General features: G+C 34.7%; 1 protein-coding gene across 4 annotated transcripts; it reads left to right on the top strand.

The window, feature by feature from the left end:
• Positions 1 to 519: 519 nt before the first annotated feature.
• On the top strand, positions 520 to 23246 carry LOC136031342 (galactose-3-O-sulfotransferase 2-like). Of its 4 annotated transcripts, XM_065710830.1 has the most exons (5): positions 4466 to 4731; positions 7628 to 7923; positions 13320 to 13674; positions 14478 to 14686; positions 22151 to 23246. In XM_065710830.1, exons 1-5 carry the CDS (start codon positions 4532 to 4534, stop codon positions 22180 to 22182), a joined length of 1092 nt encoding a protein of 363 aa, XP_065566902.1. In that variant the 5' UTR covers positions 4466 to 4531; the 3' UTR covers positions 22183 to 23246. The 4 variants fall into 4 exon arrangements, with proteins under 4 accessions (XP_065566904.1, XP_065566902.1, XP_065566901.1 ...); XM_065710832.1 differs by lacking the exons at positions 4466 to 4731; positions 22151 to 23246 and adding an exon at positions 520 to 612 and having other exon boundaries at positions 14478 to 15477; XM_065710829.1 differs by lacking the exon at positions 22151 to 23246 and having other exon boundaries at positions 14478 to 15477.
• Positions 23247 to 23470: the final 224 nt, after the last annotated feature.

The raw sequence follows: 23470 nt of genomic DNA, 5'->3' as shown, positions 1-23470 counted from the left end.
ACTAGTGTGTTTAAATGTATGCTTGGGTTATCTGTAAAAATAGTTCTGTTCTATTGTTTTGATAATAACCTTTAGAAGTTGCAAACCAGACTGGTTAAAAAAAAATGCTTGAAAGCTTTAGTTAGACACTTAAATAGGAAAACACCATAAAACTTTTACTTTATTAATACTCGTTCCTGATTGAATTTCACCATAACTTTACTCTTTTTTCGACGCTCATATACCTTATTGTTATATTTATTTTTCTCTTTTGCCGACTTTCATTGATTAAAAGAAAGGGAAAAGTGTCTATGCTCAGCAGCTTTAGCAGAAAGACCCTCAATCAATACTAGAGATTTATGCTTTTTAAGGCACGGCCCTAATTAATTTATTGGAATTTCAAAAAATATTTATCCTAAAACTAGTTATGCATGTTTTGAAACTCATTTAAAAACTGTTTCTACGTCCCTTATATGTGAATATAAGTAAAAATACTTTCTGTAGTCCGTCATACTAGAGATACATTTAATATTAGTGTCGACTGATCAAAATCCACTTATATTATAGTTTTTTAAGAAAAAATAATTTTTTTAACTTTCGAAAACGTTTTGGATCGGTTTCTTGATTGTTGAAGTAAGTGGTTTGATATTATTGGATGTTATGAGAACTGACACTGATGATGATACGAAGAAAAGAGGCCCATCGTGACAGTAGAAATCGTTAAAGTATGCTGATTGACATTTGAGTGGGTGGAAATGTTTGGTAGATATGTGACATCTTTGAGTAGATTTAAAGTGGATGAACAATTTTTTTTTTCAGCAAAGGTAAATATAGTGAATGTACTGCCGTTACAGGAAGGTTTGAATATAATTTTGAAGTATATTAAAAACAATCAATCAGGAATATTTTTGAAAAAGAAAATGTGGTATAATTTCTATGCTTTATTACAATTAATTAAAAAAAGCCATTTTTTCAAAAAGAATTTTTTCAAAGAATTTCAAGGGGAGCAGAACGAAGTAGTAGTGGTTCACCCCAGTAATGCCTGATTTTTATCTGTCTAATACTGCCTTAAGTAGTGCTTATATTCCTAAAGCTGAGTTTGGGGATTCATTTAACACCCTTAGAGAGAGTAGTATTTTTCGGATCCTAAAGACATAGTACAATCATATACAAGTAAGATTCGAGCCTTTCTTGAAAGACAGAATTGGGACGGGGAGGTAATGATAGCATTAAAGTATTCATCGCACAAAAAATATATTTAAATGAAAAAGTTACTTGCAGTTTACCCGCAGTATATTAAAGCCGAAATACAGTCACTTTTTCCAGACCTACATGGGGGATCTCCATGGGGGAATTTTCTACATCAGAAACTTTCCCTTGGGGGGAGATTTCTAAGAAAAATCAAAGTTTAGGTAAACACAAGTCTTTTTAAAGTGCCACTAGGGAAAAATTTCCAGGCAAAATTGTCCGCCGGAAATTTTTGGGGAGAATTTTCACCAAAGGTGAAATTTTCCAGAGGGAGATTGTACGTTTAACTTCTTTCTTGGGGGAATTTTTCGCGGAGGTGGGTTGGGAATTTTCCATGGAGGGGTGGAGGCTAATTTCCTGGTATTATTTGGAAAATGATCAGAAATTATATAATAAAGGTGTATTCAACTGAAAGTAAGTAGCAACATTAAAACTTAAAACAAACAGAAATTGTTCCATATACATGGAGGGCTGCCAAACCCTCAATACCTCACACTTTAAGTTATTGTTTGACTTTTGTCCAAATCAAACAGTTCGTGGTAACGAACTGTAGTAAGGAACGACCCGGCTCAATAGTAACCAAAACTCTAAAAAATGGAATTTTGATACCAATAGCTACATCAAAAGAATCGCATTTTAATGCTGATTTTAGATATATAAGTTTTTCTCAAGTTTAGTCTTACCCATTAAAAGTTACGAGCCTAAGAAAATTTGCCTTATTTTAGAAAATAGGTGGAAAAAACCCCTAAAAGTCATCGAATCTTAACGAAAATCACATCATCAGATTCAGCGTATCAGAGAACCCTATTATAGAGGTTTCAAGCTCCTATCTAAAAAAATGTGGAATTTTATATTTTTTACCAAAAGGAAGATCACGGATGCGTGTTTATTTGTTTGTTTGTTGTTTTTTTCCCAGGGGTGATCGTATCGACCAAGTGCTCCTAGAATGTTGCAAAAGGGCTCATTCTAACGGAAATGAAAAGTTCTAGTGCCCTTTTTAAGTGACCAAAAAATTGGAGGGCGCCTTGGCCCCCTCCAACGCTAATTATTTTCCGAAAGTCAACGGATCAAAATTCTGAGATAGCCATTCTATTCAGCGTAGTCGAAAAACCTTATAACTACGTCTTTGGAGACGACTTACTCCCCCACAGCCCCCTGGGAGGTGCTACAAGTTACAAACTTTGACCAGTGCTTACATGTAGTAATGGTTACTGGGAAGTGTGCAGACGTTTTCAGGGGGATTTTTTGGTTGGGGGAGGGGTTGAGAAGAGGGGGATATGCTGGGGGAATTTTCCATCGAGGAATATGTCATGGGGGAAGAAAATTTCCATGAAGGGAGTGCAGGATTTTCTAGCATTATTAAAAAAAACAAAGAAAAAATAAATATAAAAAAGTTTTTTTCAACTGGAAGTAAGGAGCAGCATTAAAACTTAAAACGAACAGAGATTATTATGCATATGAGGGGCTCACCTCCTCCTAATACCTTGCTCTTTACGCTAAGTTTTTTTTTGGAATTTCAACTATTTATTCTACGGCTTTTGTGATTCAGGGGTTATTCTTATTGAATTTGGACAAAATTTAAGCTTTAGTGCAAAGAGCGAGGTACTTACGAGGAGGTGAACCCCCTCATATATGTAATAAAAACATGAAAATACAAAAGTTCGTTACATAAGCTAATTTATAAGTTATGTATATCTTTTACTAATAAAAGCATTCGTAAAAGATTAAAAGTTCTAGTTGCCTTTTTAAGTAACCAAAATATTAGAGGGCAATTAGGCTTCCTCCCCTGCTCCTTTTTTCTCAAAATCATTCGATCAAAACTACGAGAAAGCCATTTAGCCAAAAAAAAAAAAAAATGCAAATTTCATTTTAACTATTCCTCTGCAGAGAGCCAAAATCAAGACATGCATTGATTTAAAAACGTTCAGAAATTAAATAAAAAAAAAACAAGTTTTTTTTATCGGAAAGTAAGAAGCAACATTAAAACTTAAAACGAACAGAAATTACTTCGTATATGAAAGTGGCTGCTTCCTCATCAACGCCCCGCTCTTTACGCTAAAGTTTTTTACTGTTTAAAAGGAGAGTTGAGAGAAAGATTCAAACTTTAGCGTATAGAGCGGGGCGTTGATGAGGAAGCAGCCCCTTTCATATACGAAGTAATTTCTGTTCGTTTTAAGTTTAATATCGCTCCTTACTTTCAGATAAAAAAACTTGTTTTTTATTTAATTCTTGAAGAATGTCTCATGAAGCGCGTAGGTTGCCTGATTTGAAAGGAGAAGCTTTTTATTAATACAAAAAAACATTTGCTTAAAGAGTGAGGTTGTGAGGAGGGGACAGCCCCCTTATATACGAAATAGTTTCTGTTCAAATTAAGTTTGAATGCTCCTCATGACTTCCAGTTGAAAAACCTTTTTTTTTTGATTAAGTAATAAGCACGGTATTTCAGGTGTTTGTATTTGAAGTACTTCTTAACGCTGCAGACATTGAATGTCTTGTACTCCGAAAGATTAGTTGTGACGAACGAGGTGACGGATAGAAATCTATCTGATAGAACTTGTCAAATAATCGTCTATCCGCTAATATTCTTTTGAAAAGGTCCATCAAATATTAAAATTTGCTAATTTGCATCAATTCCTCTCGGAATAAATGTCTGTGAATAATAACCTTGAAAAATTCATCTACTTTTAAGAAAAATGCTGTTCATACTAACATTGGTCTTCAGTATTTGAGTTTATGCTACCTTTGTGGATTGTGGAAATGCACAATTTAAAGCATGACCAGGTGATAAGAAAACAGTCAATTTGACAATCCTATTTTGGAAAACGCATTGCCCAAAATTTTAGTAATTTTTATTTTTTCATTAAACTATGCAGATTTGTCGCTAAATGGAGAACACAAAAGTCTTCTATCTAAGACCCTCAGACAGACTGTCTGTACAGAAGTCTAAACTTGATCTCCTTGTGTTTATCAACTTAATTTCTTATGTTTGGATTTTCTTTATATACCTATTTTAATGAACAATAAAATAAAGTTCCTAATTTAAACTTTGAAAATTTATCTAATAAGTAGATTTTCGTGGAAAAAATTATTTAAATAGTAAAAATATCTAGGCAGCAACCATAACGTACAACGTGTCTTCGGCTGTTGTTAATTGCGAGATTGACGTCATCAAACAGGTAATACGCCTAGGCACATTTATTAACTTGCTTTGTTTATGCGCTAATACAAGACATTTTCACTTAGTAAGCTTACCTTGTACCTCCTCAAGCCTGGTTTCTGTGTGTGAAAAAAGAGAAGTTTAGCAATGTCTAGCAGAAGGAAATTTTTTACTATGACAATTATTTGCGCATTTTCTTTAACGTGCATGATCTTCCTCAAAAGTTTCAATAAGAAAAATTCAAGTTTTTCCGCTAAATTTCGATTACAATGTGTATCAAAAAGGAAAGTCGGTTTTCTGAAAATCCATAAATGCGCAAGTTCAACTATTCAAAACATTTTTTTGAGGTAAGTAAATTTATTTAGAAAACGTTTCACAAAACGAATTTCTAAATTGCCTTAGGAATTCTGAAAGTAGATACTCTTCAGATCAAGTGCCCTCGTTTAAAAGACGGACCAAAGAGTATGAGTAATACACAACAGGGGGAATTAGTGCTAGTGTTGGAAAAAAAACAAACAAATAACAACGCCATCGAACGTTTGGATTTTCTTGTTTTTTTTTTCAGTCTGGTAATGAGGCAAAATTAGTGTAATAAAAGCAATTGTACAAAGTCGGAGCAGTAATTTGTCTGTTTTCAGGTTCTTAAAAGATACGAAAACAGTTAGAACCTTGATTAAAAATGTGGAACTTCCGTATTAGCCAGTACCTGTACACACTTGAGAAGCGAAATTAGGTTAATCCTAACAAAATATACCAATATATGGTGAAAATACAATACTTTAGTTTATATAATAATATGATTTGGGCTTTACATTTGCACAATAGGGGGGGGGGACAAAGTAACACAGCCTTACCACCACCCCCACCCCTAATGTGCAAATGTATAGCCCAATTTATACACGTTCAATGCATTCTGTCACCCATCGTTTGTCTTTGTGGCTATGAAACCGGTTTTTCTGAGATCTTTCATTCAACAAACTTCTCGAGTGTGTACTGGCTAATATGGAAGTACCTAAAATGTAAAGAATCTTGAAATAAATGTGAAGAAACTCCAAAGGCTAGATGGTGTCCCTGATTTTTGTCGACACTATTATCAGTTTCAACTTTTGTTGGCTGCCCATAATCTTTGGGGTGGACGCAATATGAAATCGCACAACTTTACAACTTTATTATTGGGACGAAGTCATCGAACTGTGTTTTAGCATCTTGGAAGATTTTCTGCACATTCTGATGTTTCTTAATAAATTTTCGGCTTGGTTCAAATTTTAGTGTTTTTGGGATTAAAAAATAACAGATATATTTTAATTAAATATTTAATATATAAAGGTGTTAGGTTAGGTATTTAATATAATGCGTTCTGGGTGGCCTGCTTTCCATAATTCTTTGTTGTAGTTTCTGCAATTTTGTTACAAAAGCATTATATTTTCATCATGATCGGGATATCATACAAGTACCCAAACAAAAATTGCTCCAGGTAAGATTAGAAACCCGGTAAGTCTGCTAAAAACACGCTAAGGTAGGCTTGACAAAAAAAGGCGGATTCTACAGCAATGAGGCTTTTATAAGTTATGTTGAAGGAGCGGCATTTCCGTTTTGTATTTGTTTTTTTTTCTATGCCGCTGGTTTTGGTTGATCACGACTAATTGGTAAAGGTTTAGCTTCTAAGGTTTTTCCGCCAAACTTTCGTTTCTTCGAGCCATGCTTCTGGTTTCACGGGGAAAGCTCCGTTCTAGCAGGCATTGGGGGAAACATCAGTTTTTGCTGAGGTTAGACTGGAATCTAAAACTGCTTAAGACGTGCAACCGTTTCATTGTCCCATCGCCAAAATATCTTAATAGTAGGAAACATAAGATTTACAAGTAGGAAACAAAATTAGAGATCCAAAATGTAAGATTCTGCGCGGCTCTGAAAGTGCTCCATCTGCTTTTACTAGCCTTTTCTGTTCATGACCTCTGTTCGATTTGTTATCGAATTTCTGTGTTTAATAGAGGAATAGAGGAATGTTATCATATGATTCAGATGTGTCTCATAACCTTCAATGTTTTGTAATCACATAAGAAACTGGAGTTTTCCCTTATACTCTGTCTTAGAAGGCCTACCAATATTTGAAATTTTACCTTTAGTAAGATTTTCAACTTTTGAGGCAAAAGAGAATTTCTCTTTTTTTTTAACCTTGGTCACTTATTACTGATGAGTTGAGCCGATCTTACACCATTAGTTCTATCACGTTAAATTTTGGTGTAGAGATGCACCGTTTTGAAATTTTCAAGGAATTTACAACTTCATTATTATGGTATACTAAATAGCGAGAAATACTGGATTATGATTTTGTGTATAAAAAGGGTAAGTGCACTGAGTGCTTTCCCAGTTCCAACTTCCTACCAGCTAGCTCCTTAATCAAATTGAGAAGGCTCAGAGATTAAAATTTCATAATTAGATGCACAAAGCCAACCTATGCATCTCCAATCCCTTCCTATCGACCTTTATTTTGCAGAAAGATAGGTACGACTATGTCAGACATTGTTTGAACAGAATCACTCATTGATTTTCAATGTGAATTATTTCCAGCAATAGTACTACCTACCCCACCTACCTACTACTCACTGCAGCACCAAGTAGCCTGAGGCTAACATAGCTACGCACGCTCCTCCTCCAGCCCAATCTATTCAAAGATTCCTTCTTTACACCCTCCCAGGAAGTTCCAATTTCACTTAAATCTTTCCTTACGTCCTCCTCGTACCCAACCGGGGACGACCTGCTTTTTGTTTGGCCCTAGACGAAATAATCTGTATAATTGCCTCCAATAATTGCCTATTGCGATATGTCGTACCCAACCGTCCTCCTCGTACCCAACCGGGGACGACCTGCTTTTTGTTTGGCCCTAGACGAAATAATCTGTATAATTGCCTCCAATAATTGCCTATTGCTAAATGTCGGTATTTATCCCCCCACCTCTCACCACCACGACTACCGCAATCTTAGTAAACAAAATAGCAAAGAAAACTGCAATAGCAGTCATGCAATTTAAATCTCTGGAAATTTGTATTTATTAAAAATTACTCGCTAAGTTTCTAAAGTATAGAGTTATAATTATATTTTACCTTAAAATTTTTCCCAGCCTCAGGATTTTTTTTTCAAGTAAATCGCAGGACACCACAAAATTTCCAGTGACATACCTGAGATTAAAGTTCCAGTCATCGATTTGTATTGACTAGCTAGTTTAGTTATAATGTTTATTTTTAGGCATGCTTATTTGAATAATATCAATGTTGCCGTACCACCTGAAGAATATAACAACTATCTTGGAAATCCGCATCATTTCGAAGCTAAATTGCTGAAGAATTCTCCCGGGCATTATGGAGGATTTGAAATGTTTCTTTTGCACACGAGATGGGACCATCAAGAAGTATCAAAAGTACTTGGGCCTAATACATTCTACGTAACTATTCTTCGTCATCCTGTTGATCTGTTTGAATCATTATTTGCTTATGGACATCTGGATAAGTTCTACGGAGGATCCTTAGTGGAGTTCATTGAACGTATGCTTATAGTCGATTTATTTTATCTGCAAATTTGTTCCTTGTTTGAATTTCCGTTCTGTTTTGCTTGGTCTTACATCTATCTGCTATTGTCGTGGTAGTAATGTATGTTAAAATGGGCATATCCAGGCGAGTATATAGAATGATAAAGCTCCCCTTCATAGTATACTCCTGGGCTACAAAACTGAGTATAAAATAACAAATAAACCTTGGCTTTTAACAAATGAAATACTCCGGCTCGAAACCTGAGAAATATCAATAAGTTGAATGTAATCTAGTAAAGAGCGAACCGCGGTCCATAACGAACGACAATTAAATCACTAATTTTAAAGTAATTGTTTAGTGATTATGTTATCAATCACCACTGACTTGAAGACAATGCATTTTATTATAGTTCACTATAGTCATCAATTGTAATGCAGTTCTCCGATGACAAACAGCTGCCCGATGTATATTAACAGGATGGTCATGTGTAGAAATTTTTTTACTATGTTGACTCTCACACCACCAAATAGAAACTGACTTACGAAAAACAGGAATGTTCTTTTTACTTTTATAGAGAAATAGAGAGAGGAGTAACCGAGTGACGTTAAAATCAATTATATCTGTTTTTGACAGATTTTTTTTTTAAATTGTCTTCTGTCTAACGAAAAAAAAACAACAGAGACTAAAAAATCGTCATGGAAACTTGAATTTTTTAGGTAGTGTTAAAAATCAAATCAACCATAGCATTTTGTCTTGTCTCAATCAGTTCGTTAATAAATTGAGTAAACACATTTGGTCTACAAGGTAAAAGCCTCATACAATAATCCAAAGCCGGAGAATCACCTTCCATGATAATGTCAAGCATTTTTTTTAGAGAATATTTTCTTTTGTACGGTTAACATTGATCACTTGGATTCAAATACTTTTCCAATGTTACAAGATTAAGAAAGATTTTCTAATTCTCAAATCAATCCATTTTCGTTCTTGACAATCCCGCTACGCGGGGGGTATTTTTCCAGCGGATATTTCCGTGGTGGGGTATTTTCTGCGGGGTGGGGGTATATTCTTGGGGTATTTTCTTGGGGGGAATTTTTCGCGGGGGGGGGGGGTATTTTACGGGGAGAGGGAGTAGAAGCCGGCCATCCTTTTCGCTAAAGTCTTATAGTGCCTTAAGTATCCTTTTCATTCCAATCCAGATAGGGTTAATCCCTGTTCTATTATTTAGGGTAGTCCACACGTAGGTTTTATCACTACAAGGACGAATGGCCGCTTCTACTAACTGTATATAGTTTTCCATGTACATTGTATGATTCCACAAACCTATCAGTATTTTTGTTATTGTTGTATGAGTCTTTTGATCCTCTCTTTTAGACCAGTCTCTGTTAAAATGACCTTAAGGGCTACAATGATAGCAAGTAGGTTCCATTTTATTTTTGATCCAATTTTTTTCCTGTGTAATAGTACCCAGCCCCCACTATTACCTCCCCTACTATTAACACAGCTCCTACTATTACCTCTTGTTGCAGTTGATAAATCTTTTTTAATCTCAACATAATTGCCGGCTAGCCTTCCCAGCTCTTCACTTGTTTCCAGTTTTGTTCTTTTAAATATGTTCTCAATTTGCTTATAATATTTTCCAATGTTATCCCATTACTATTTTGCCAAACATTTCTTTTAGTTCTCCTAAGTTTTATGTTATGGTATCCTCAAAGGCGGGTTTAGAGGAAATTTTTGGGGTGGGGGGGGGAATGTGACAGGGTTGCCGATAATTTACCGAATTGACAGATATATATTTTTTTAAAGACTGAAAAACAGGAATAAATATTTTTGATTTTGGTGTTTATTGTCCTCCGCCTTTCAAATGATATTGGAGATCTCAGTATCCATGAGCTTCTTGGGAATTCACCCCCTTTATATGAAACTGTTATCTAATGAGCTGACTCAACTTACGTTTTTCGTCGACAGGTAACCCTGTTGATATTGGTATGTGTTGGTACTGATGGAAGTGAACTTCTCGTTGAAACCATCGTTAATCTATAATTATCAGTGCTTGGCTTGAAGAGCTCTCCGATGATTTTTGTTCTACTTGTCTTTTCTTCAGGTAGCAACCCTTATGACCGATTTTTTCAACCTCCTTGGCTTCTCCTTGAGTTTATTCTTATTCTAGCAATTTATCTCTTCTCTTGGGGGAACTGGAAAGCGTTATCTACCTTGTAGGCGTCGTAAATCTCAATTTTCAACAACTATTGCAATTTTCAGGGAATACATTTCTGAAGTCGGGAGTCCGAATTCAGTTCTTCTCTAACTTCAAACTCTGAACTTCAATGCGTATAGTCCTTAAAGGAACAACACACTTACATTTATTAGAGTGCAACAAAAAATCTTCTTAATGAATTAGCAAGACTATAAAATAAACAAGGCAAAACTACCCTGTATCGCAACGTTTAATATATGTAGCTCAAATATTAGTTTTTTCTTCTCCCACAAAGAAGTTTCTCCTTAAACTGCGAGATTATAACTTCCAAACTGGTAGTTTGCTTCTAAAGGACAGGCTTACCACCTTTCTTCATAACTCACAGCCAAATCTCAATAATTTACCAAAAATAATATTCAACTCTGAAGATTATACTAAATACTCTGCTCAATTCACATGCTTAAATTAAAAATGCACTATCGTTGAAAATATGGTGCTTTTAACTCTTCCATTCTATAGTTTTAAATATATATTTGCGCAATTTCACTATTTCTAATCGGAAAAACACGTCAGTCACCAACAAGAATTTCTTTCCGGGATGAAATTACTCAATTTCTCGCGTCTATTTTTTGCGATTCCTTGGGTAATAGATCCCTATAGATTATGCCTGTGAATCATCCTATCAACGATGTTTTGGTACAGTATTTCTCTTAATACGTTAGTCCCAGATTCTGGCTAGGTCCCCGACATTTTTTATCAAGGAAGAAAATTCTTAGTTTTTTAGATATTTGCATAATTTACATAGGCTAAAATAGCCTACATCCTCAAAATAGCAGGTTCGAACCGATGCAACCAGTGTTTTAGGTTTGGAAGGGGCTGTTAGTACAACTGACACTTAAAGTCTACTCCTAATGTGATAGTATAGCCTATATACATAATCCTTTTGGGCATTTTCATATAGCCTAAAGAAAACCGTCCCAGAGAAACCCCACACTTGGAATCTTTCTGAGTCTCTGTTAATCACTCGCCACCTCGGGCTACCACGCTCAATACTAGGCTGAAGAAGGATTATCCCGGTGGCCAGCGTTTAAATCCTCCCGGCTATTACCCCAGGCAAATACCTCCCCCCGCGGAAAATCCCCACCATGGAACATAAGGCTTTCCAAATTTGAGAATTTTATTTGAGTTTTTTTTTCAGTTTCCGTAGGGGGAAGACATTTTGGTACTTGTGTATTATGTGCCACTCACTCAAGTTTACGCTATGTGTCAAACTCGAGAACAAACGGATGTGTTCGATAGTTTGTTTTTTTTAGCTTAGCGCGAGACAAGACAAAGTCAAGTGATAGGATAGATGGGAAATATATATTTTAGGCTGTAGGTTTGTACGTAAGAGGAGGGGGTAAAGTATTTGGACAGTTTGAAGTCAGAAAACAATTCTTACTTCACAATCTGCAGAATAATTGTAGCTAACATATTTTTCATGCAAACCGACTATATTTTATCCCCCCCCCTAATGTAAAAATATATAGCACAAATTTGTTTCTAAAGTAACGAAGAAACCGGGTTTTTCTCGAGTCACCTTAAACTTGAGTGAGTGGCGCATGATACACAAGTACCGGAATTTTTCACGAAGGATGAGCCAGATTTCCCGATATTAGTTAAAAGCGATCAGAAATTTATAAAAAATAGTTTTTTCAACTGAAAGTAAGGAGCAATAGCCTCCTCCTCAAGACCTTTCTCTTTGTGCTTAAGTTTTTGTATAGAATTTTAAACAAAACTTATTGTTCTAATTAAACAGCCATTTGTTTTTCAGGAATCGTTCTTAAAGAATTTGGACAAAAAGTAAAAATTTTGGCGTAAAGAGCAAGGTTATTTGGAAGGGGCAACTCCTTTCATATATGTAATAATTTCTTTTCGTTATAAGTTTCAATGTTGCTCCTTACTTTCAGTTGAAAAATCTTGCTTTTTTAAATATAATTCCTGATCGTTTTAAATAACACTAGGAAATCCGGCTCTCTCTCTATGAAAAATTCCGGTGCTTGTCTATTATACGCCACTCACAAAAGTTGACGATGTGTAAAACACGAGAAAAAACCGTTTTTTTCGTTACTTTCTTAGTTACTTTAGAAACAAATTTGGGCTAAGTTTGACAAGTCTGTATGCAAAAAGTGTTAGATACGATTATTCTGCATATTATGAAGTAAGAATTGTTTTCTGACTTCAAACTGTCCAAATCCTTTACCCCCCCCCCATTATATGGAAATATATAGCCCAAATTATATATTTCTCATATATGGACTTGTCTTTGTCTTGTTTCGTGTTAAGCTGAAAAAAAAATAACGAAGAAACTGGTTTCTTCTCGAGTTTTACACAGCGTAGACTTGAGTGAGTGGCGCATACTACACAGGTACCAAAATTCTTTCCCCTACGGAAATATAAAAAAAAACTCAAATAAAATTCTCAAATTTGGAAAGCCTTATTTTCCACGGGGGGAAGGGGATTTTATGGGGGGGTATTTTCCGGGGTTTATTTTCTGAGGGGGGATTTGCTGGGGGCAGTTTCTGCGGGGATAATCTCCAGGGATGGTGAACGCCTAGAACCGATTATCCCATAGGTAAGATATCCTAGTATCGAAACAGAAGACGAATTCTCCTAAAACAAAAATCATGGTAAAACTTCGAAAACCTGAACCTAGGCTAAGAAATAACTATATATAGACGCAATAACTGGAAAAGACTAACTTTTGGGTTCAGCGTAAGAAAAACTGGATTTAGAAAAAACAAAGGACAAAAAAATTTAGCAGCTTCTGAGCGGGTGTATCCTTTTGACGACCTGAGCGATCAAGGCTCATTGCGACATACGGCAACCATATGATCCTGCTCAATGAATTGGCTGCTAAACTACAGTGTAGTTCAGACAAACACTAACCATGGTATCTGAACTAGCTTATCGTCCCGGCAAATATCCAGTTGACTTTAATCAGCTGGCTTATTCATGTAAGATGTAAAAGGATTGCAGAGGAGGAAAGAATGAGTTTAAACGAAAATAATAAATTCCGAGAAAAGTACATTTATCAGATAATCAGAGTCAAAGGTCCAACATTTACTATTGCATTAAAAAAAATAACAATAGTCAACAAGAAATAAAATGAAAAACACTTAATTGTAACTGAATCACTCATTGTAATCCAAGTGTATTATATCTCCTTTTCTCTTAGATCTCGAGAGAAACAATATAACTGATGTTCAAAGAATGCGTCTCAATGGCCGATATGGTTGGAATCAAATATCTTGGGACTTCGGATTAATGCCTCGTGATTTTGCTCGTCCAAAAAAAATAAAAGACTTCATAAGATCGGTAGAAGAAAACTTTCACTTAGTGATGATTGCTGAACAAATCGAAAAATCCCTGGTTATACTTAAGAGCTCCTTGTGCTGGTCGATTGAAGACGTCACGAGTTTGAAGTTGAACGAGAGAAAAGCTGGTAATAAAGAGGCACTTTCAAAAAGACAAAGAGAAACTCTTGAGGAATGGCTTTCTGCAGACATGATGATATACAAATATTTCTTAAGGTGAGATTTTCTCTTTAAAATTCAGGAATTTTTCCAAGATTCGTGACAAACTTGTATTAAAAGAACACTGCTCACATTTTAAGCACAACTGACTATTTTTAGAAAAATAGGGTGTTGTGAGACAAATCATTGGCACTCATTTGCCAGGTCAAATTCCTAAATCTGTCTGAGGAGGGATAAAATCCCTCCTCATTCCGGTGGACAGTAATCCAATTAGCTAAATTAATTAGCCAAATTATGGGGATGCAGTAAAGAGGAATGACGAACTGACAGAGTTAGCAAATGCTTTAAAATGTTGTTTACAGTGGCCGATAAAGTAATTTTTCAGGAAAACACAATTCTTCAAGTTTTATCCAGAAAATAGCTCGCTCTTAGTATCTAAAAGGGAAAACCTTTGAAAAGAATATTTTAAAAGTGGCTTTGCTTGGTGCAGCTCATCCATCTAGAAAGTTCTTTCTTGGGGAATTATTTGATTAAAACATCTGTTGGTTTCTTCGACAGAAGGCATAAATGGCATATAGATCCACGAAAATAAACTGTGAAAAGTACTGGGCTTGTTATGTGCATTTAATACCAACATTGTAGTAAAATATTTCATAACGAAAGTAAAACAGTTCAAAATAGGGATGAAAACTTTTAATTGACAGTGTACAGATATAAAATTATTTAACTATTATTTAACTATTAACTATTCAGGGAACCCGTTATTTCAGACTGTTCGGTAATGTCTATACTGTAGTTAATATTGTTATATCACAAAATTACAATAAAGCTCCTTATAGTGTTATTCCATGTCTTTACAGAAGATTTGAAGAGAAGGTGAGCGAGTTTGACTCTGTCTATTTGGACCAGGAAGTGGAGAAACTGAAAAAAGCCAATGAACTTGTTCAAAGGAACTGTGTTTTGGGTTTAAATAAGCACGACGAAATAAGCAACTTGAAGAGCCGACCTTACAGTGACGAAGTGATTGTTGTTCGAGTCAGGGACGTATCTTTTTTTTCTTTACTGCAGGGTAATAAATACGAAAAAAATAACATGGCTTATATGTATTTTTTTATATCAGGAGGACACATTCCGCCCACTTTTGTTGCAAACAATGTAAAGCCATCAACACTATCCCATATCAAACAGTTCGTGGTAACGAACTGTAGTAAGGAGCGACCCGGCTCAATAGTAACCAAAACTCTAAAAAATGGAATTTTGATACCATAGCTACATCAAAAGAATTGCATTTTAATGCTGATTTAAATATATAAGTTTAATCAAGTTTAAATTTACCCATCAAAAGTTACGAGCCTGAGAAAATTTGCCTTATTTTAGAAAATAGGGGGAAACAACCCCTAAACGTCATAAAATCTTAACGAAAATCACACCATCAGATTCAGCATATCAGAGAACCCTGTTGTAGAAGTTTCAAGCTCTCTACAAAAATGTGGAATTTTTGTATTTTTTGCCAGAAGGCAGATCACGGATGCGTGTTTATTTGTGTGTTTTTTTTCCAGGGGTGATCGTATCGACCCAGTGGTTCGACATTCTAACGGAAATGAAAAGCTCTAGTGTCCTTTTTAAGTGACCAAAAAATTGGAGGGCACCTAGGCCCCCTCCCACGCTAATTATTTTTCCAAAGTCAACGGATCAAAATTCTGAGATAGCCATTTTATTCAACGTAGTAAAAAAAACTTATAACTATGTCTTTGGGGACGACTTACTCCGCCACAGTCCCCGTGGGAGGGGCAACAAGTTAAAAACTTTGACAAGTGCTTACATATAGTAATGGTTATTTGGAAGAGTGCAGACGTTTTCTGGGGGATTTTTAGGTTGAGGGGGGGGGGGTTGAGAATAGGGGGATATGTTGGGGGGAACTTTCTCTGGAGGAATATGTCATGGGGGAAGAAAAGTTTCATGAAGGGAGAGCAGGATTTTCAAGCATCATTTAAAAAAAAACAATGAACAAATAAATATGAAAAAGTTTTTTCAACTGAAAGTAAGGAGAAGCATTAAAACTGAATATGAACAGAAATTATTACGTCTATGATGGGCTCACCTCCTCCTAATACCTCCCTCCTTACGCCAAAGCATTTTTAGTAATTTCAACTATTTATTCTACGGCTTTTGTGATTCAGGGGTCATTTTTAAGAAATTGGGACAAGATTTAAGCTTTGGTGTAAAGAGCGAGATACTGACGAGGGGTTGAATCCCTTCATATACGTAATAAAAACATGAGAATACAGAAGTTCGTTACGTAAGCTAATTTGTAAGTTACTTATATCATGAATATTTCCTTTGGTTTGAAGCAAAAAATGATAATAGAACAGTACAAACATAACCTGTTTCCTTGACAGTGTCATCTATTTAATGAGAATTAAAAAAAAAATATATATTAAAAATTGAAAAGTGAATAGCCTACCAATCAATGTAACACAAATGCTTTGAACTGTTGTAAACTTAAATAAGCCCAATGTAATGCTTTTTATTCGACAATTTTATTCATAGTATATATATTCATATATATATATATATATATATATATATATATATATATATATATATATATATATATATATATATATATATATATATATATATATATATATATTCTTTAATTATATATATTTTTATTCATTATATATATATATATATATATATATATATATATATATATATATATATATATATATATATATATATATATATATATATATATATATATATATATATATATATATATATATCATGAAAAGAGAAATCACCAATGCAGTATGTATGCATGTATATTCTGGTGTTATGCTGAAGACGACCCTTGGATATAGGGCCGAAATATCCACTGAATTGAAGTTCACTGTCTTAGAAAAAATCCCTGTTGTTTGTACTTTGTGTTTATCAAACAGTTCGTGGTAACGAACTGTAGTAAGGAGCGACCCGGCTCAATAGTAACCAAAACTCTAAAAAATTGAATTTTGATATCAACAGCTGCATCAAAAGAATCAAATTTTAACGCTTATTTTAAATATATAAGTTTCATCAAGTTTAGTCTTACCCATCAAAAGTTACGAGCCTGAGAAAATTTGCTTTATTTAAGAAAATAGGGGAAAACACCCCCTAAAAGTCGTAGGATCTTATCGTAAATGACACCATCAGATTCAGCGCATCAGAGAACCCTACTGTAGAAGTTTCAAGCTCCTATCTACAAAAATGTGGAATTTTGTATTTTTTGCCAGAAGATAAATCACGGGTGCGTGTTTATTTGTTTGTTTTTTCTTTTTCCCAGGGGACATCGTATCGACCGAGTGGTCCTAGAATGTAGTAACCAAAACTCTAAAAGAAGGAATTTTGATACCATAGCTACATCAAAAGAATTGCATTTTAATGCTGATTTTAAATATATAAGTTTAATCAAGTTTAAATTTACCCATCAAAAGTTACGAGCCTGAGAAAATTAGCCTTATTTTAGAAAATAGGGGGAAACAACCCCTAAACGTCATAAAATCTTAACGAAAATCACACCATCAGATTCAGCATATCAGAGAACCCTGTTGTAGAAGTTTCAAGCTCTCTACAAAAATGTGGAATTTTTGTATTTTTTGCCAGAAGGCAGATCACGGATGCGTGTTTATTTGTGTGTTTTTTTTCCAGGGGTGATCGTATCGACCCAGTGGTCCGAAAATCTTGCGAGAGGGCTCATTCTAACGGAAATGAAAAGCTCTAGTGCCCTTTTTAAGTGACCAAAAAATTGGAGGGTACCTAGGCCCCCTCCCACGCTAATTATTTTTCCAAAGTCAACGGATCAAAATTCTGAGATAGCCATTTTATTCAACGTAGTAAAAAAACCTTATAACTATGTCTTTGGGGACGACTTACTCCGCCACAGTCCCCGTGGGAGGGGCAACAAGTTAAATACTTTGACAAGTGCTTACATATAGTAATGGTTATTTGGAAGAGTGCAGACGTTTTCTGGGGGATTTTTAGGTTGAGGGGGGGGGGGGGTTGAGAATAGGGGGATATGTTGGGGGGAACTTTCTCTGGAGGAATATGTCATGGGGGAAGAAAAGTTTCATAAAGGGAGAGCAGGATTTTCAAGCATCATTTAAAAAAAAACAATAAAAAATAAATATGAAAAAGTTTTTTTCAACTGAAAGTAAGGAGAAGCATTAAAACTGAAAACGAACAGAAATTATTACGTCTATGATGGGCTCACCTCCTCCTAATACCTCCCTCTTTACGCCAAAGCATTTTTAGTAATTTCAACTATTTATTCTACGGCTTTTGTGATTCAGGGGTCATTTTTAAGAAATTGGGACAAGATTTAAGCTTTGGTGTAAAGAGCGAGATACTGACGAGGGGTTGAATCCCTTCATATACGTAACAAAAACATGAGAATACAGAAGTTCGTTACGTAAGCTAATTTGTAAGTTACTTATATCATGAATATTTCCTTTGGTTTGAAGCAAAAAATGATAATAGAACAGTACAAACATAACCTGTTTCCTTGACAGTGTCATCTATTTAATGAGAATTAAAAAAAAAAAAAAAAAAAAATATTGAAAATTGAAAAGTGAATAGCCTACCAATCAATGTAACACAAATGCTTTGAACTGTTGTAAACTTAAATAAGCCCAATGTAATGCTTTTTATTCGACAATTTTATTCATAGTATATATATATATATATATATATATATATATATATATATATATATATATATATATATATATATATATTCCTTAATTATATATATTTTTATTCATTATATATATATATATATATATATATATATATATATATATATATATATATATATATATATATATATATATATATATATATCATGAAAAGAGAAATCACCAATGCAGTATGTACGCATGTATATTCTGGTGTTATGCTGAAGACGATCCTTGGATATAGGGCCGAAATATCCACTGAATTGAAGTTCACTGTCTTAGAAAAAATCCCTGTTGTTTGTACTTTGTGTTTATCAAACAGTTCGTGGTAACGCACTGTAGTAAGGAGCGACCCGGCTCAATAGTAACCAAAATTCTAAAAAATTGAATTTTGATATCAATAGCTACATCAAAAGAATCAAATTTTAATGCTTATTTTAAATATATAAGTTTCATCAAGTTTAGTCTTACCCATCAAAAGTTACGAGCCTGAGAAAATTTGCTTTATTTAAGAAAATAGGGGAAAACACCCCCTAAAAGTCGTAAGATCTTATCGTAAACGACACCATCAGATTCAGCGCATCAGAGAACCCTACTGTAGAAGTTTCAAGCTCCTATCTACAAAAATGTGGAATTTTGTATTTTTTGCCAGAAGACAAATCACGGGTGCGTGTTTATTTGTTTGTTTTTTCTTTTTCTCAGGGGACATCGTATCGACCAAGTGGTCCTAGAATGTCGCAAGAGGGCTCATTCTAACGGAAATAAAAAGTTCTAGTGCCCTTTTTAGGTGACCAAAAAAATTGGAGGTCACCTAGGCCCCCTCCCACGCTCATTTTTTCCCAAAATCAACAGATCAAAATTTTGAGATTGCCATTTTGTTCAGCATAGTTGAAAACCATAATAACTATGTCTTTGGGGATGACCTACTCCCCCAAAATCCCTGGGGGATGGGCTGCAAGTTACAAACTTTGACCAGTGTTTACATATAGTAATGGTTATTGGGAAGTGTATAGACGTTTTCAGGGGGATTTTATTTTGTTTGGGGGTGGGGATGAGGAGAGGGGGCTATGTTGGAGGATCTTTCCTTGGAGGAATCGGTCATGGGGGAAGAAAAATTCAATGAAAAGGGCGCAGGATTTTCTAGCATTACTATAAGAAAACAATGAAAAATAAACCTGAAAACTTTTTCAAAAGAAAGGAAGGAGTAGCATTGAAGCTTAAAACGAACAGATATTATTACGAATATGAGGGGTTCTAATAATACGTTAGCATAAAGAGCGAGGTATTTAGGAGGAGATAAATACCTCGCTCTTTATGCTAAAGTATTTTTAGTAATTTCAACTATTTATTCTACGGCCTTTCTGATTCAGGGGTCATTCTTAAAGAATTGGGACAAAACTTACGATTTAGTGTAAAGAGCGAGGTATTAACGAGGGTACAAACCCCCTCGTATACATAATAAAAATATAAGGTTATGAAAGTTTGTCACGTAAGTTAATTCTTAAGTTACGTATATTTTTTACTAATAAAAACGTTAGTTAAAAATTAAAAGTTCTAGTTGCCTTTTTAAGTAACCGAAAAATTGGAAGGCAACTAGGCCTCCTTCTCCACCCCTTATTTCTCAAAATCGTCTGATCAAAACTAAGAGAAAGCCATTTAGCCAAAAATGAATTAATATACAAATTTCATTTTAATAATTTATGTGCGGAGAGCCAAAACCAATCATGCATTAATTCAAAAACGTTCAGAAATTAAATAAAAAAACTAATTTTTTTTAGCTGAAAGTAAGGAACGACATTAAAACTTAAAACGAACAGAAATTACTCCGTATATGAAATGGGTTGTCCCCTTCGCAATCCCTCGCTCTTTACGCTAAAGTGTGACTCTTTGCCACAATTCTACTTTTTAAGACAATTAAAAGCTTTAGCATAAAGAGCGAGGGATTGCGGAGGGGACAACCCATCAAATGCTCTCCGACACCCTTTGCCGTGTTCATTTGGAGTAAAATCATCGAAATGATCCATTTAAATGGTGATAGAGAATCAGCCTGCCTAATTATTAAGTGAATACGAAAACGTTTCACAAACAAAAATTATCATATTTTGTGAATGGAAACCCCACTCATGTTCCACTTTTTACGCAGAATTCTATCATTTCCCGTAAATTTACCACGATTTAGCAAGTTAACCACACCAATTTTGTTCTTGTATATAGCACTAATCAATATAATGTATTTATTTGGTACGCTATATAAGGATAGGACCTTTGCTAAAGCTCTTTTATCGGCTGAATCAAACGTTTGTTCATAACCCAGGGGCACTTCATATTTTTTAATCTAAGACTGAAAATTTGATCGGCTCATCCTCTCCCCTTCCTAAAACCACCCTGTTCTTCTTTTAAAATTGTTATCTCTAAAGTCTATGAGCATAATAAGTATCGCCAGCTAGGGTATTTGCTTCGTATAGAAACAAAGGTCACACCTACATAATTATCAAAATCACTCTTTAACACTTTTCCTATAGAGGGGTCAAATTAAATTCTCCTGATATTGATAAGCACTTCCCCTTTCTTAATAATCATATTGTTCATCTTCAGTATTATATCTGTAACTTCACAACCCCCCTATTTAAATAATTCATTTATCTCATGATCAGCACTTGGGGCATCATTGTTTTTCAATCCTTACAAACAGTATCTTAATACTGTCTGTGATTCTTCCTTACAAAATAAGTTTTCCTTCACTTCCAAAGTGTCGCTAACTATTTCATTTTTTTTTCCTATCATTTCCTGTAAATTTACCACTGCTTAGCACATTATCAGTAAGCTCTACCTATCTGTCTTTAACATTTTCCTTATCTCTAATTGAGGCCCCGTTCCTATCTTTAACTGGGGCAACCTCAGATTTAACACTCCCTCTCATTTTTTTTTAGCATGCCAAAACAACATTTTACTATTGTGCTGTCTGGCTGCTTCTTCCAAATCCTCAGCAACCTTATCTATCGCCTCCTCCTCACGCTTCCTTAACTTACATTTGATCCCAGCCTCCTTAATTTACACAATTATATTATGTTTAATGCTTTCCCTAATTTCCTTACATTCCTCTTATTCTCATAAGATCTGTCACTCAAATACTTCTTGTACAAGCCCCTCCTCTTTTCTACTGAACTTAAAACGTTTTAACTAATGTTCTTAGCTGTTTTCCTAATTCTCCTTCCTAAGACTATCCACTACTTTGCAACTATTTTCCTTCTATCCCTAATCTATATTTTCAAATTTTAGACTCCAATTTAATATTAAACTGTTCCTGAAAATTCTCTCTCAGGTATGACTTCTAAGGAGGTCATAGCTTACTGGTTTGCAACTACCCTTCCTAAATTTCGGCTTTAGGTTAACCCTAGACACTATTAGGTCAATACCAGCACTCCTGTATATTCTTGTATCTTTTATCGGTTCTCTCAGTCTTCGATTTACAATAACATAAACAATAAAGCTGGTCATTTTACAATGATTTCAGGTTAAGTTATGGGCCATTTATGACCAAATACGATGTTGCATATAACTAGATTGTTATATCTATAAACTTGAAACAGTCTATAGCCACCACTGACTCCAAATTATGCAAATATTATGTAAGACAGGTGCTTCACAGATAAATATTAACAAGTTTTCCAAGATCTCATAGATTGAAAAAGATTATTTGACTTTATTTCTGCTCATTTTCGGTTTACTGTAGCTTTTTACTTTTCGTTGAATAAGTTCTTTTCTGGAAAAAGTTCTTTTTAATGTTAATTTCTTGAAAGAACGTTCTTATTTTTCAGCGAGAACATTCGGTGCAGACTATATGGCTTGAAAGAAAACGTCTTCATTGATGAACTAAAGGTCCTACAAAGGCAACGAGATTTCAGGTTTTATCATAACCTCACAACCGAGTGATATAAATGGGACGAAAGTCCTAGTCGTTGATGCATGCTTGATACAATATTTCCATCGTGCATTAGCCTTACAGCCCGTCTGATATGTAATGAAAATGACCAGCCTACTGGTCATAGATTTATGCTATAGAATTGATTCCCTAGATCATGCAAATGTTACAGTTGCTGACATGAATCTTCGCTCTCAATGACGATCCCCCTATGGTGACGATGAGCTAAAGACTCCAGCATTATATTTAGAAGATCTCTTTGAAGAGTCGCTATATTATGTGTTAAATTTATAAATTTTTAAAAATTTTCAGTTATTCCTCATTATGTAAATATGAACCAGTTGTTTGGAACAAATTTACTGGTTGAATCTTAGGTCTTAACTCGGATTGAAAATATGGTGCATTTTTTTCGATTTTTTAAAGTTTTAATTTTGTATTTACATTTTTTTTACTATCCACTCCTTAAGGGCACTAATTGAAACACCTAATAAGGGCAAATAAACAGGTCACTGAGATAGATATTCTTAAATTTCCACTTAACCTAATAGATCAAGCCATTTTTGGAATATTTCAAATACAGTATTTTGATATCCTGGCAACACGTAGCATCTTTTGATTTACCGTTCTACTTAGACGTGAATAGATTCGAATTCCTATAGAAGCTTCTAGCTCAAAAATGTTTAGGTGAATCAGAGAGAAAGCATTTTTGAATTCATTAAATTTAATGTTACCCATCAAAAGTCTCCGAGCCTGACAACATTTGATTGGTTTTCCAAAAAAAGAGGAAATATCCTCAAAAGGTCAAGCGATGCTAATGGAAATTACGCCGTCAGATTCAGCGTGTCAGAGAACCCTACTGTTCAAGTTTCTAGTTCCTATGCACCGAAATGTAGAATTCTGTATTTTGTTTTGCCAGAAGAAAGATCACTTTTTCGTCTTCATTTGTTGTTGTTTTTCCCCAGAGATTATCGTATCGAATTAGTGGTCCTGGAAGGTCGGAAGGAGGTCCATTTGAACAGAAACTTGAAGTTCTAGCACCCTTTTGAGTGACCTGAAGGTTTGGATGGCAACTAGAATCCTTCCCACAACCCTTTTTTCCCCAAAGACATTCAATCATTATTTGGAGGTACCCATTTGATTCAGATTATTTGAAAGTTTCAACAACTATGCCTCTGGATATGACATGACACAGCCACAACCCCTGTGAAAAGGGCTT

Source organism: Artemia franciscana, chromosome 9, assembly GCF_032884065.1.
Source record: "Artemia franciscana chromosome 9, ASM3288406v1, whole genome shotgun sequence".
Taxonomy (NCBI): Eukaryota; Metazoa; Arthropoda; class Branchiopoda; order Anostraca; family Artemiidae; genus Artemia; species Artemia franciscana.
The sequence above is the reverse complement of the archived record's forward strand: the minus strand, read 5'-3'. Positions and strand labels throughout refer to the sequence as shown.